Raw genomic sequence first — 12,176 nt, forward strand, 5'->3', positions numbered from 1 at the left:
GCGCTTTGCATTGTTATTCCTCTCCCCCCAGTCCTGCTCGTGCGGGCAGTCACGTTTCCATCCACAGGACTATCCATGTGAGTAACAGCTACAGATCTGAGATAGGTGGATAAACCTGGAGGGAAAACTTGCAAAGCACCTGCGTTTGTCTAGTACAAAGGCTGGGTTTATTTTCTCTTGTGGGGGTGAAGAGGAGTTCTTTGTGTTGCGGCTGCTGCACCGAGTGCTCATTTCCCCCCCCCCCCCCCCCCATAACCAATGCAAGGGGTCTCTGACCTTTCCCGCTCATGGGTATCAGCAATATCCAGTCACAGGGAATTGCTCTTCCCACAGACACTGCTCACGGACATATGCAAAGTTATTTGCAAAAGAAACAAACGCTTTCCCTTTTTCAGCTGGATGCCTGGAGAAAAAGCCACCGCTGCACGTTTCACTTTGCCACTGGGAATAAGAGCACCCGCTGAAAGATGTCGCTGATGAAAGTGGGATTTGCAAATGAACCAAAATGAAGGAGTGGCAAATGACAGGAATCATTTCTGAACAAGTCTCTGGCGGCTTTTACCTTGCCAACCAAGGCAAGGTACCATTTTTTCCCCAGCGGCAAAAAAGCAAAGAGGTTTGGAGTGGAGGCTGCACGCAGGCATTTTAGGTGGCTCAGCACAAGCACTGGGGAAATTGTTCCTGTTTACAGAGGTGCCTGGAGCCTGTTCCCAAGTGTCTCTTCCCTCACGTAGGCCAGGCCATTTGATGGCCTCCATGAAAAAAAGCCCCATGCCAAGGAGTTTTCAGTGCTGCAAACAGTAAGGCAGGTGATTATTTGTTTCTCCCCCACAAAGAGGTATGGAGTTGAGAAAAGGAAAATTAAAAAGGAGGAGGGAAACTGTCTTGCTGGCCTCTCTGACAGCAGCTCACAGCAATTTTTTTTTGTTGTTGTTATTATTTTTGCTCCTGCTGCCACACTTCCCTAGACATCTGTGCACACCTTGAGCAGGAAGACTCTCCCACATCTGCCTGTCTCCAACATCTAAGTTCACCTTGCCCATCTCCAGGTCAGGGACCCACTAAGCAGCAATTCTTCTACAGGGACTCTCTTTTTGCTTTTACCATCTCCTCAAATTGTAAATTAAGGAGGAGACCTGCCATCTCCCTGGAAGGGAACAGATCCGTCAGCTTTACAGCAGCACTGTGAGCAAAACCAACTGCTGGGTCTGGAGGGCCACAAACACCTCATGTACAGAGATCCCTATTTTGTGGTCACACAAAGAGCTGCCTTGAGTCTGTACCATGCCGGAGGGTTTCCAGCTTAACTCTTATGCCTTTAGGCAAATGGATCAATTTGATCACATAATTTACTGGGAAAGGCAGGAAAAAAATGCAAGAACAGTTTAGGCAAATAAAACAATTTTCTGCTTGCTAGGCGCTGTGTACTGATGCCCCGGCACCACTACGGAGCGATGCCCCAGCCTAGCCCGCGACGTGCCAGAGGGCGGCGGGGAGAAGTGCCCCGGTGCCTGCACCCACCCACTGTTCGGAGGCACATGGGGGGCCCCGGCGCATTTGCTCCCCCCATCCGAACGAGCCTGTGGCAGGCCACACGTCATCTGAGGTATGGCATGAGGGAAAGGGAGTAAGTGCTACAGACTGCAGCCCGCCCGCCCGGCCATCCCGCGGCCTGTGCGGGAGCTACTCTGCCCCTCTCAAACCGCAGCAGGGCCGAGTTGGGGCAGAGGAGGCAAAGCTTGGCCACTGCAAAAGCTCCAGCCAGGCTCCACCTCTCCTCCTTGCCATGGGGATAGAGGGGAAGCATTTCCAAAGCTCGGACAAAAACACCAGCCTGGCTGTGTCCGCGGGTCTGAGAACTGAGCCGGTAGGCAGTGGCTTGGTTGCCCACCGACATGAACCGTGCAGGTCTGCTGAGGGCGAACGGGTTAGTGGGAGGTGAGTGAGATCTAGGTAGAGGTGTGTGTTTTCCTGGGGAAGACAGTGTGTGAACCCTGGCAGTGAAAGTGACTCCGAGAGAGATCGGTTCCAAACATGCTACATCTCCATTGAAAACAAACGAAAAAGTTTAAAAAATAAAATAATATTATATATATATATATATTTATATAAATGAAAAGCTATCAACTAGCAGCAACGGTTCTAGAGATATCTTAGCACCAAGACCAAGGGCAGGGGGGTAACAGGAGAAAGGAAAGGTTCAGTGTTGCTGATACCACCATCATGTTTCCAAACAACACAGCTTGGCACAAAGCTCATCCCTCTGGGAAGTGAGAACTTGTCAGCTCGGAGACCTTCTGGACAACAGGTTCTCACTCCCATGATGGTCTGGTCAGGTTGGTGCTGTCCATGCCACATCAGCGGGGCAAGGCACTAGCATCTGTGGAGTTTTTGCACCTTTTTTGTTTCTTTTTTTTTTTTTTTTTTTTTTTTGTTCTTTTTTAACATGAAGTGATATTTTGTGAAAGCGTGGAGCTCGTTTACTTTACAATAATAAAACAAAGAAAAGAACCCCAAGCCCACAGAACAATCTCTTTTGTGATAGAAGGTGCAAGTCCCCCATTCACATTTCAGCTGGACTCTGCATCCCTTCAAGAAAGGAAGAAATGTTTCACAGGAAGAAGTAGAGCATCCCTTCTTCCTGCTGTCATCAGTCTGCTGTGCTGTGGAACATGTTACCTTGGTCACAAGAGAATACGTGAACCTTTATAGGACATCATCACATGATTATAATCCAAGATAATCTTGCATTGATAGCCCCTGCTACCAAACTGCAGCAGGTTTTTCTTTCAGTCATTCCAAACAAAACAAAACAAAACAAAACAAACAAAAAAACCCACAACAATCTAGGATTATAAAGACATAGTATAAATAATGTAAATTAGAATATATTTTTTTAAGCCTTTGAATCTCTGCCCAGAGATGGCTCTTGACTCATTGGCTGTCTAGCTTCCACAGCAGCCCTGGTTTTGAATGAATAGTTGTATATATATATATATATTTATTTCCTACAATATAAAAATATAAATGCAAAAATTTCCCCCTGCCTTCTCTATTTTGCTATTTTATAGTCTGCACATGACATCATGTTATAATATATGTATGATAGACGTACTATGGTTATCATAAAAGGAGCTGAAAGGCAAGTATTACTCTACAGCCCAAAAGTAGGGAGAACTGAGAAAGGGGCATCACAGTTTAGTGGAGGCATGTGTTTCTGAATCAGAAAAAAAAACAAAATCCTGGCCCCAGCCCTTCCCTCCTCCCAGTAACCTCTGTGAGTGTGAGAAGCTCCCACTCGAACAGAGAGCACCAGGTGGAGCTGGGCAGCCAGGGACAACATAAACGCACAGGATGCTCTGTCGGAAATCAGAAATCTGACGGTCGTCAACAAAAGGCTCAAATGGCTCAATAACTGAACAACGAAAAGAGAGGCAGAGATTAGAACTGAGGAAAACAACAACAACAACACAAAAATCAACCCAACAAACCAACAACACACATACAAAGGAAACCGCCGGGAGGAGGAGGCTGACAAAGACCCGTCATCTAGCTTATAGATTGTTAGGTTTGAACATGTAGAGTATGGCCCCAGCACATGCTTCTAAAGAATGAAATGTTGCCACCTACACTGCAGCTGCCATGGTTGGAGACACCAGTAAATTTCTAAACATTGTCTCAATCTTTAAAATTCTGCTTAGCTTCTATCAGACGCACATCGTCTTAACTTTTAAATTTTCAGTGTGGGTTTTTCCTTAATATATATAATATATATATATTTTATATAATATATCAAAGTTTCGAGTATAGATTAAAAAAATTATTCAACAGCTTTCTGATCTGAGGCATTCCTCTCTAAATATCGGGGTAAAACTCAGAGCCATGGTCCATGCTCTGCAACATCGGCTTCTGATCAAGAGACGACATCCTGCTCAGCATCTCAGCTGACAGTGCGTAACTATTGCCCGACTTTTCCTCGAACCAACTATCTAGCGCCCGTTTGCAATCGAAGTTGGCAATGGGCGGCCCGTTAACGGCAATCGTCAGCAAATCACTGAGCTGCTCCAGTGTGAGCCGAGAGCGGTTGTTTTTGCGCACTCTCTGCAGGGCATTGCGCCCCTTCTCACAGCAGGCCGATGAGGTGGGAAGGACTTTGAGGATCTGAACTATTTTATTTAAGAGGGGGAATCTCTGTTTGTATTTACAAATGTGACTGAGTAAGTCTTTAAAACCATTTTTGGTATAATAATCCACCTTGAGTTCTCGCCACTCCATCAGCAAACTCCCTCGGGTGTCCATCCCCTCTCTGCAAACCTCTCTGGAAAATGATGGGACCGTCTCCAGGTGTTCAAATATTTGTACCATATCCTCCTTCCCATAGCTCATGAGCTCATCAGTGCTTCTGGGCCAAGCTGCAAGGTCAAATACCTGACAGGCTTTCACAAATGTCCGGCTACGGGAATCGAACCTTTGGGCTAGGATCACCTGGGTCTTCTGGCAGATCTTTTCTCTGATTGATTGGAATTTGGCTTCAGCCACCCGTAGGTTTTTCACAGCAATGCCATTAAAGCTTTCACGGAAGTTTTCCTCAAATTCCTGCAGGTACTCCCCAGGCGAGTCTGCTAGCCGACTGATCTCCTGGATAGCCTCCTCTATTTTATCGTCCACCTGCGACACAAGAAGGTACTCCCCTTGGAAGACATAGGCAAGGCGTGAAAGCACAGCAATCACATCCAGCAGGAAGTAGATGAGTTTAATCGACTGGTAGTCCATTAGGAACTGGAGGAGGGCCAAGGCAATCGCGGAAGCATCTGCCCTCTGGGTCTGGCCACTGACGTCTTTGAGATGGGCCACAACCTCAAGGTAATCCTTGATTAGCGCATTGAGCACATTCTGCTCCCCAATTATCCACTTCACTGCTCGAATGTCCCCCAAGAACTCAGTCTCCTCACACAGAGTGGCAGCAGTGACCCTCAACTCGCACATGAGTCGGGGAGAGTAACGATAGAAACTGAGCAGCTGCTTCAGATTGTTTTCCAGCTCCTCCAGGCACGGCAGTTCTTTCCCACTGATTGCATCCAAAATCTCCAGATGAGGTCTGTGTACCATAAAGGGCAAGCAGAGAAGCCACGGCAAGGTCTTTCTGATTGTCATGAACAAGTTAGCTCTCAGGCTGGCAGTAACGTTAGCACCATCGACTCCCAAGCCAATAGTTGGCTTCTCATCCTGCAATCGGATTCCCAGGCTGGAAAAGGCCCTGTCTAATGCTTGGAGGTAACTGTCTGTTGTAGAAAAGCCCAGTTCCTGAAGAGACAGGAATTCAGTTGCTGGAGGCCCATCGCTGCTCGTGTACTGTACATAAACCGCAACTGTGTCAGCAAGCACGTCATCGCTCTGCCCATCCAGAATGATGCTGAGGAAGGGAGACTGTCGGATGCGCTCAACCAGGTCCTCTCGAAGAGCCCGGGCAATATGGTGGATTAAGATTTGGCAGTCTCCCTCATTCATGTATTGATCCACCACCTTGAGTTCACACTTTCTCAGTAGTTCTGCCAGAGGCCGGAAGTCATAGTAGGGCCTGCCCTCCAGAGCCAAGTGGTAGGCCGTATTGAAGAGCAGGGTCATATTTCGGCACATCTCTTCTGTCTTCTCTGGGTGCATTCTGAGCTTGTAAAGCTGCAGGCACTTCTTGTGGAGGTTGCTCTGGCTGTGAAGCTTTATTGTGTGTATCTTGAACTGCTTCGAGCCAATGATGAAGGCTGAAGTCCGAGAGGATTGCACTGTGTACTGCCTACAGACATGGCACCACATTTCATTCAATGTCGGGGAGTACCGCAGAAACCAGAACTTTTTAAGCCACTCTTGCTTGAACCGCCGTATCCTCCGGCCCGTTGCGGAAGACATCTTGGAAGGCTCATCTGTAGCAGCAATCATGTCATTGGAAACTGATTCATCAGCAGAATCCACCTCTTGATCATCATCCTCCATGATGGTGGGAACAGAGATGATGCTTTCTGAAGCTGGAAAAAAAAAAAAAAAAAAGAAAGAAAAGGAAGAAAAAATAAGGTATTTACCAAGACTTTGAGCTAGAGAAGCATACTACTTGTGACAGTAGAGCACTGCCTGATGAGCTGGACATACCCTGCCCACAAGGCACTATGGCTAGAATTTGAATTACATCTCTGAAGGAAAAAGAAATCAACGTTTCTGCATATGAACTTTGTCTCCAACATGCCACAAAGGACAGCAAGAAATGACAGTACATCCTGGCTATTGCACAATACATGATATGACCCAAATATTCCTTTGGTGAAGGCTCCTGGCTGCTCAATAGCATGTTCCTGTTAGAAATGAAGTACCTTCAGAAAGGGGCACGTTTTGTGGTAAGGCAGTGGAGAAAACAGAGAGTGCCTTTCAGTGAGGTACACATTATTTCATACACAAAAAGCGCAAATTTCAGTGTTACCACTGAGTCATTCGGACTTTCAAGCAATGATTCCTGGTAGCATATAAGGTACTGGGGAGGGGCTTCCGCTGAAAGAGAATGCGTCAAAAATACAGCAAACAAACTGTCTGCAATGGAACGTCTCTTTTATTGGCAGTGCATGATTGATTACAATGGCAACAAATAGAGCGAGTCGTCATACAGAGTCTTTCCCAGACAGTGTCTTCCACTGCGCCTCCAGCATCAGTTCTTGTCCCACCCGTTCACAAAACCTGACAACGAACCTTCCACGGAACCACGTGTTCACCTGAATACTCAGAGCAAAACGCTTTAGATGGGTACAGAGCACACAGGCATCTCACTACTTTCCTTAGGCAGGGTTTGGAGAAGGCTGATACTCGGCAAGGCTTACCTGTGGGGTCTGAGAACTCTTGGAGCTCGGGTACCTGGGGCGATAGCACAGGTGGCTCAGGTAACTTCCCAGATCTCAGCATGTCTAACTCGGCCTGCAGCTCTCGGATCTTCTTCTTCAGACGGATGCAGTTAGGGCAGAAGGAGGTGGTGGGGATTTCATGGGAGTTGCCCTGTGCAGAGGCCAGTGACAGCTCAGTTGGGCTGTCTGCTTTCAGAGACAGAGGCTCTTCTTCCTCATCTTCAAGGATCCCCACTTCTTTGACAGAACTAAAAGAGGAACCATGGGGGATCTTCCATTCCCCTTCACTCCGGTTTCTGCTGAGGTTCAGGGAGCCATGCTGCATGGCACTGCCACACCTCTCAAAAATGTCTTCAGCCTGGTATTTAGATGCTGTTCTGATGGAAAGTGGTGTACTCGTTGCTAACTGGTTCTCTTCAAATTTGGCAGACTCCAGTGAAGCCTCCAGGACGTCTTTGAAGATGAGGTCAATCTTTTTTTTCTTTGTTTGGGGGTGAGATTCCCCCTCGTCACAGCTGCGCTTGTAGGGGCTCTTCCCTTGCTTTAACGTAGTGAGCTGGAGTGGCCCCCTCATGTCCTCTTGATTTTCCACATTCTTTTCTGACTTTTCCCTCTGTAACCTTTTGTCTCCTAGAAAGGAAAATGAGGGGTGGGGATTATCACCGGGAACCGAGAAACATCCCTCAATCTAAAACTTGAAAGAAAAAAAAAAAAAAAAAGAACAAAAAGGTATGCTGAATCCCTGCAGGTCTGTACATTGCATTATAAACCAGGGAACTGACACAACTCAGTGGAAACCGAGGCTCGCGAGAGGAGGAGCCCTGCTAATGGGCACGTCTGCAAAAACAGAGACAGTCCTGGGTAGCCACAGCAGAGTAGGACCCACACACTTTAAAGAGAAGAGAAACTACAGGCAGCCTGTTTAACCTAGCAGTATAACCAACCTGCGGTGGAAGGAGCCTATGAGGTCAATCACTGATCATGGTGGAACCTAATGCCCAGAGCCCAAATGCCATTTTGGCTGGCTGGAAGACCTGTGCCTGTTTTGACTTGGTAAAAGGTATCGAGTGTACAGCAGTGCAGCGAGAGATTCAAACTGTTTCACGAGAACCCCAGCATCTGTGCATGCCACAGCACAAAGGTTGCAAACCCCCTTACTCTCTTTCAGTTTGGAGGCTGCTCCAGAAATGCAAAGGCAAAGGAGTAAAAATAACTTGCACTCTTAAAGCCCAAGGTACGCATTGTCAACTGAGCTACAATGGGTGTATGCCTTCCAAGGACGGGATATCTAGCTTGTGCCAGTGGAGTCTAAAAGCATGGCCATTCAGTGATTAAAAAAAAATAAAACACATTAATAAAAGCAACCTCATACAAATTATTAATTGCTTAAAATAAAGGGAATAGCCAGATTTCCTTACCTGGAAATTCAAAAGACGATAGGTTTGGCTCAATTTCCATCATTCTTCTATCTTGTAAATAACTTCAAGCATTGATGGCTTCCCAAACAAGACGCTGCTTTATGCTGCTTTTTGGTTTTGTTTGCTTTTAAAGTGTATTCATGCTTTCATAAGAGTTATGGAGTAAAAGCTACCGTTCCCTCTCTAAGGAGAGCAATGCTAAGAATGCAGAAAAGATGCAAGACTCAAAACAGTTAGAGTAAGGCACCGTAAAAAGGGTTGGCCTGCATGGCAGGGGCCTTGTACTGGGTTTGATGCTGGCTGGGAACCCCAGACACTTCTTGAGTGAATCCATAACAATAGACCTTATTTGCAACACATCCTGTTGGAGAATTTCTATGGGCAGAACTTTGGGTCTCTGTCTTAACATTTTCTCTGTTACGGACTCTAGGAACTATTGGCAGAGGTAGGGTTTTAAAGAATGGATCCTTCTTCTTTCTTGGTGATTTTTTCCCCTAGCCAACTGAACGATTTGGCCCTATTGGAAAAGCCAGAAATCACAAGACGATCCCTCATATTATCGGTATCAACTCCAGTGATGAGGCGGGTCAGAAACTACCGATAGAAACAAAACCCAGGAACCATGTTACTTTTCGTGAGTTAGTAAAGCTTGCAACTTCACTTCACTGGTTCATCTGCAGGGAATTTGGAATCTTTTAAACAGGAAACAGCCCAGCAGATTTTAGTGCCCTTCTCTGATTGCCCCCCAGCGCCCTCCCAGCTGAGGCTGCGATGTCTCGCAAGTCTAGCAGTGGCCCCAAGTGATGCTCCGTTTTAATGCTTCTGCGCTCCTCTTGCAAACACAGCCTGGAGCTCAGCTGGCCGCAGGATGGGCTCACCGAGATGTCAGGAGTTCTCTAGGATGGTACACACAGCCACCTAAGCTTCTACCCAAGCGTGAGGCAGGATATGGCAGGTCCTGAGGAGCTCAGAGGCAGATCTTCACTGCACTCGTAGCACCGAGCCAGCTGTGTTATCATTTCAGCTGACACAAACCATGGCACCATGATGAATCAAGACTAAAGGCAAGTCTGTAGGGCAGGGCTCATAGCCTTGGAGCCCCTCCAGACCAGTGCTGCAACGCAGCTCCTCTCAGGGCACAGTCTGTCTTTTGCAGCCCTTTCAGAAAGTACTAAGCCATCTGGACAGCTAACATCTGCATGGGATGCAGCAAAACCACTGCAGCGTGTACCTGATCACTCAGTGATTAATACGGTCATTAACAGAGAAACGCACATTCATACCGGTGTTAATTCAGAAGTGGGAATTGCCCAAGCACAGCCATCAAGATGTAACATTGCAAGTGCATAAGAACTCCAAGGTGATGGAGGACAACCAGCTTTTTCAGGACATCTTGTCCACCCCATGCTTAAAGAGGAGACACCTTTTACCAAGTCAAGGCAGCAACAGCAGCTGTGTAATAATATACACGGGAATTTTAATTAGAAAGTTATTTTTAGTGTGGCTGCCCCTCTGAGGCCCTGCTGTTCTGTGGCTAGGCCTGGAAAGAAATGCCCTTAATTAACTTCAGGTCTCAGCATTGTACAGATGAATAGATGCATTAAGAATTTTTGCCTTCCTCTAAAGCTTCCTGTATTGCTGACATGACACTGACCTAAAGGACCGCTGGGTTTGTTCCAGCATGACTATTGCTAAGATAAGATAACAATTTTTATCCTGGGAAGAATCAATCTGACAAGTACAAAGCCTCCTGTACGTTGTACAAGCACTCTAAGGTTGTAAGACTAAGGAGCTGATGTCGCGCCGATCCCAAATTATCTTTCTGAAGAAAGAGGAGATAAATTAAGCCAGGAAAATGGACATACAAACACACCAAGGAAATCTCTCTTTCATATGCACGCAAAACCAGCCAGAACTCCCTTGAACAAGGTGCTCAGAGGAGCCAGAGAAAGTGGTATGTTCAAAGAAAAACCCAGCACCTGTCTCTGGGACCACCAGTTTGGCAATCCCTCAGGCCACAAAGTTTTGTGACGGGAGCTCTGTGATTCCTGGGCTTTGTATCAGGCCCTGGTAGCACACAGACTATATAACACGACACGACACGACACAACACAAGATGGCACAACACAATACGACACGACACGACATAACAAAACACAACACTACACAAATCTTTCTTTTATGATCCCATGACAGCGTTTACATTGTCCTTCTTGTGCAGCAACTTCCATCCATGGCACGCAGAACCGGGGGGGCTCTTGCCCAGATGTGAGCTGCTTGTAGAAGGGCAGCTCTCCTCGCACAGGCTGGGCATCACCTACTTCACCCACTGCACTCAGTGCAACAAATGTGGGGGCCAAAGGGGACTGGGGAAAGGGTGGAAAGAGAGGGACTCACCTCTTGTGAGATTTCTGTTGATGGTCTCCTGGGACATACTGTGCAACCGCTTCATGTAGTCCTCGCTGTACCAGACCCGCAGCTTCTCCCCAGGCCGGATGTCACGACAGGCACGGAAGTAAATCCTCTCGCTGTGCTGGAAGGCCATCAGGTTCTGTTCCCTCTCCTCCCGGGAGATGATCACATACCTGAGGGCGAGGTGACAAGGCAGGCGTGAAGCACTCATTTTCTCTCCTGCGCCCAATCCCTGCCCCCCCCCCCCTTGCACCATGATGATAACCATGATGATGCTGGAATGACCTTCAGAGAGAGCCATCGACACAGCCAGACTGGAAAGCATGGAGTTATACGCAATGGTGTGCAAATTGCCAGAGATACAGGACAACGAGCATGGACACCCAGGGAGCCCTAAACCAGTGAGTCCATTTCTGCTGGGGAAGTGACTACTACACTGTACATCCGACCTGAAGGAGTATCTCTGCCAGTAATGGTGATGCAGATTCTCACTGGCAGAAGATTCTTTGCCTGGAGATGGAAACAAGGACTTCTAGATTCCCTACCAGCATTTCACATCCCAGGGCCTCCCCTGTTCTCCTGAATATGGCAGGGCCACTCTTCTGGTCTCTTCCCCAACATCATCTTCATTTTAGTAGAAACCAGATTTCCTTTGCTTCTCTCCTCTTGGTCAACCAGAACTGAGATAACTCAGGAGAGAAAGATGGACATCCAACATGCACAGGGGTATTTGCTGGTAGTCCAAAACCAAGGTGGTGCCAGTACTGGAAGATTTTGCACTCGGACATTCAGCCCTGGAAGTCTAGGGAAACACTAACTGCCTGAAATGCCAGCATCGTGTTGGCAGATCTCCGGGCAGTGCTGACAGAAAAGTTGCTTTCTGAGCATGGGGTTTGTTTTCCAGATATAAAACATTTAAGTTTCAGCTCAGCAGAAACATACTAATTCACCACTCCAACCAGCTGGCACCCTGTGCAGCTTGGTTAGACAGAGATCTATAGGTAGAATCATATTATTAATCCTTACACTCCTTTTCTTGTTAGTGGAAATGAAAAGGCTTGGTAATAATGGCTCTAGCTGCCTCTGTGCACAAGCTGACAACAACTGCCCAGGACTGGAAGACCTGAGAGCAGACCTGACTGGTTCACAGCTGAAAGCCTTTTCCTCATGTATGCCATTTGCCTCAGTTATTCAGCACTCCCCACTCCAGTGACACTGATGGAGACAAGCAGTGTGTTGCTACTATGCCTTGCCCAAACGTTCCCCTCTAGCTCACAGGCATTTCCTTGGCTTAAGGAAGCTGTCAATTTTTCTCCGAATGCTCTTTTCTCTGGCCACGTGCATGCACAGATAAAGACACCAGCCCACATGCATGTGACCACACACCCACACAGATAAGGTCATAAACTTGGTCAAACTTCCCACAAAACATAGAAAATGAGTTGGCAGTGGCTCAGACTGCCCAAGG

The 12,176-nt window shown here is 47.2% G+C and overlaps 1 protein-coding gene across 4 annotated transcripts in view; it reads right to left on the minus strand.

Annotated features, from left to right (window-relative positions):
- Positions 1 to 2,436: 2,436 nt before the first annotated feature.
- The window catches only part of PRDM11 (PR/SET domain 11), a 41,700-nt gene continuing 31,960 nt past the window's right edge, over positions 2,437 to 12,176 (minus strand). For 2 of the 4 annotated variants that reach the window (XM_035327147.1, XM_035327146.1), the window contains exons 6-8: positions 10,694 to 10,881; positions 6,858 to 7,508; positions 2,437 to 6,020 (exon numbers count right to left, since the gene is read on the minus strand). In XM_035327147.1, coding sequence (XP_035183038.1) covers positions 3,856 to 6,020; positions 6,858 to 7,508; positions 10,694 to 10,881 — 3,004 coding nt within the window. In that variant the 3' untranslated portion in view covers positions 2,437 to 3,855. Of the gene's footprint in view, positions 6,021 to 6,857; positions 7,509 to 8,296; positions 10,672 to 10,693; positions 10,882 to 12,176 lie in introns of those variants that run through there. The other 2 variants (XM_035327149.1, XM_035327148.1) reach the window with 2 other exon arrangements.

This window comes from Oxyura jamaicensis, chromosome 5, assembly GCF_011077185.1.
Source record: "Oxyura jamaicensis isolate SHBP4307 breed ruddy duck chromosome 5, BPBGC_Ojam_1.0, whole genome shotgun sequence".
Classification (NCBI taxonomy): Eukaryota; Metazoa; Chordata; class Aves; order Anseriformes; family Anatidae; genus Oxyura; species Oxyura jamaicensis.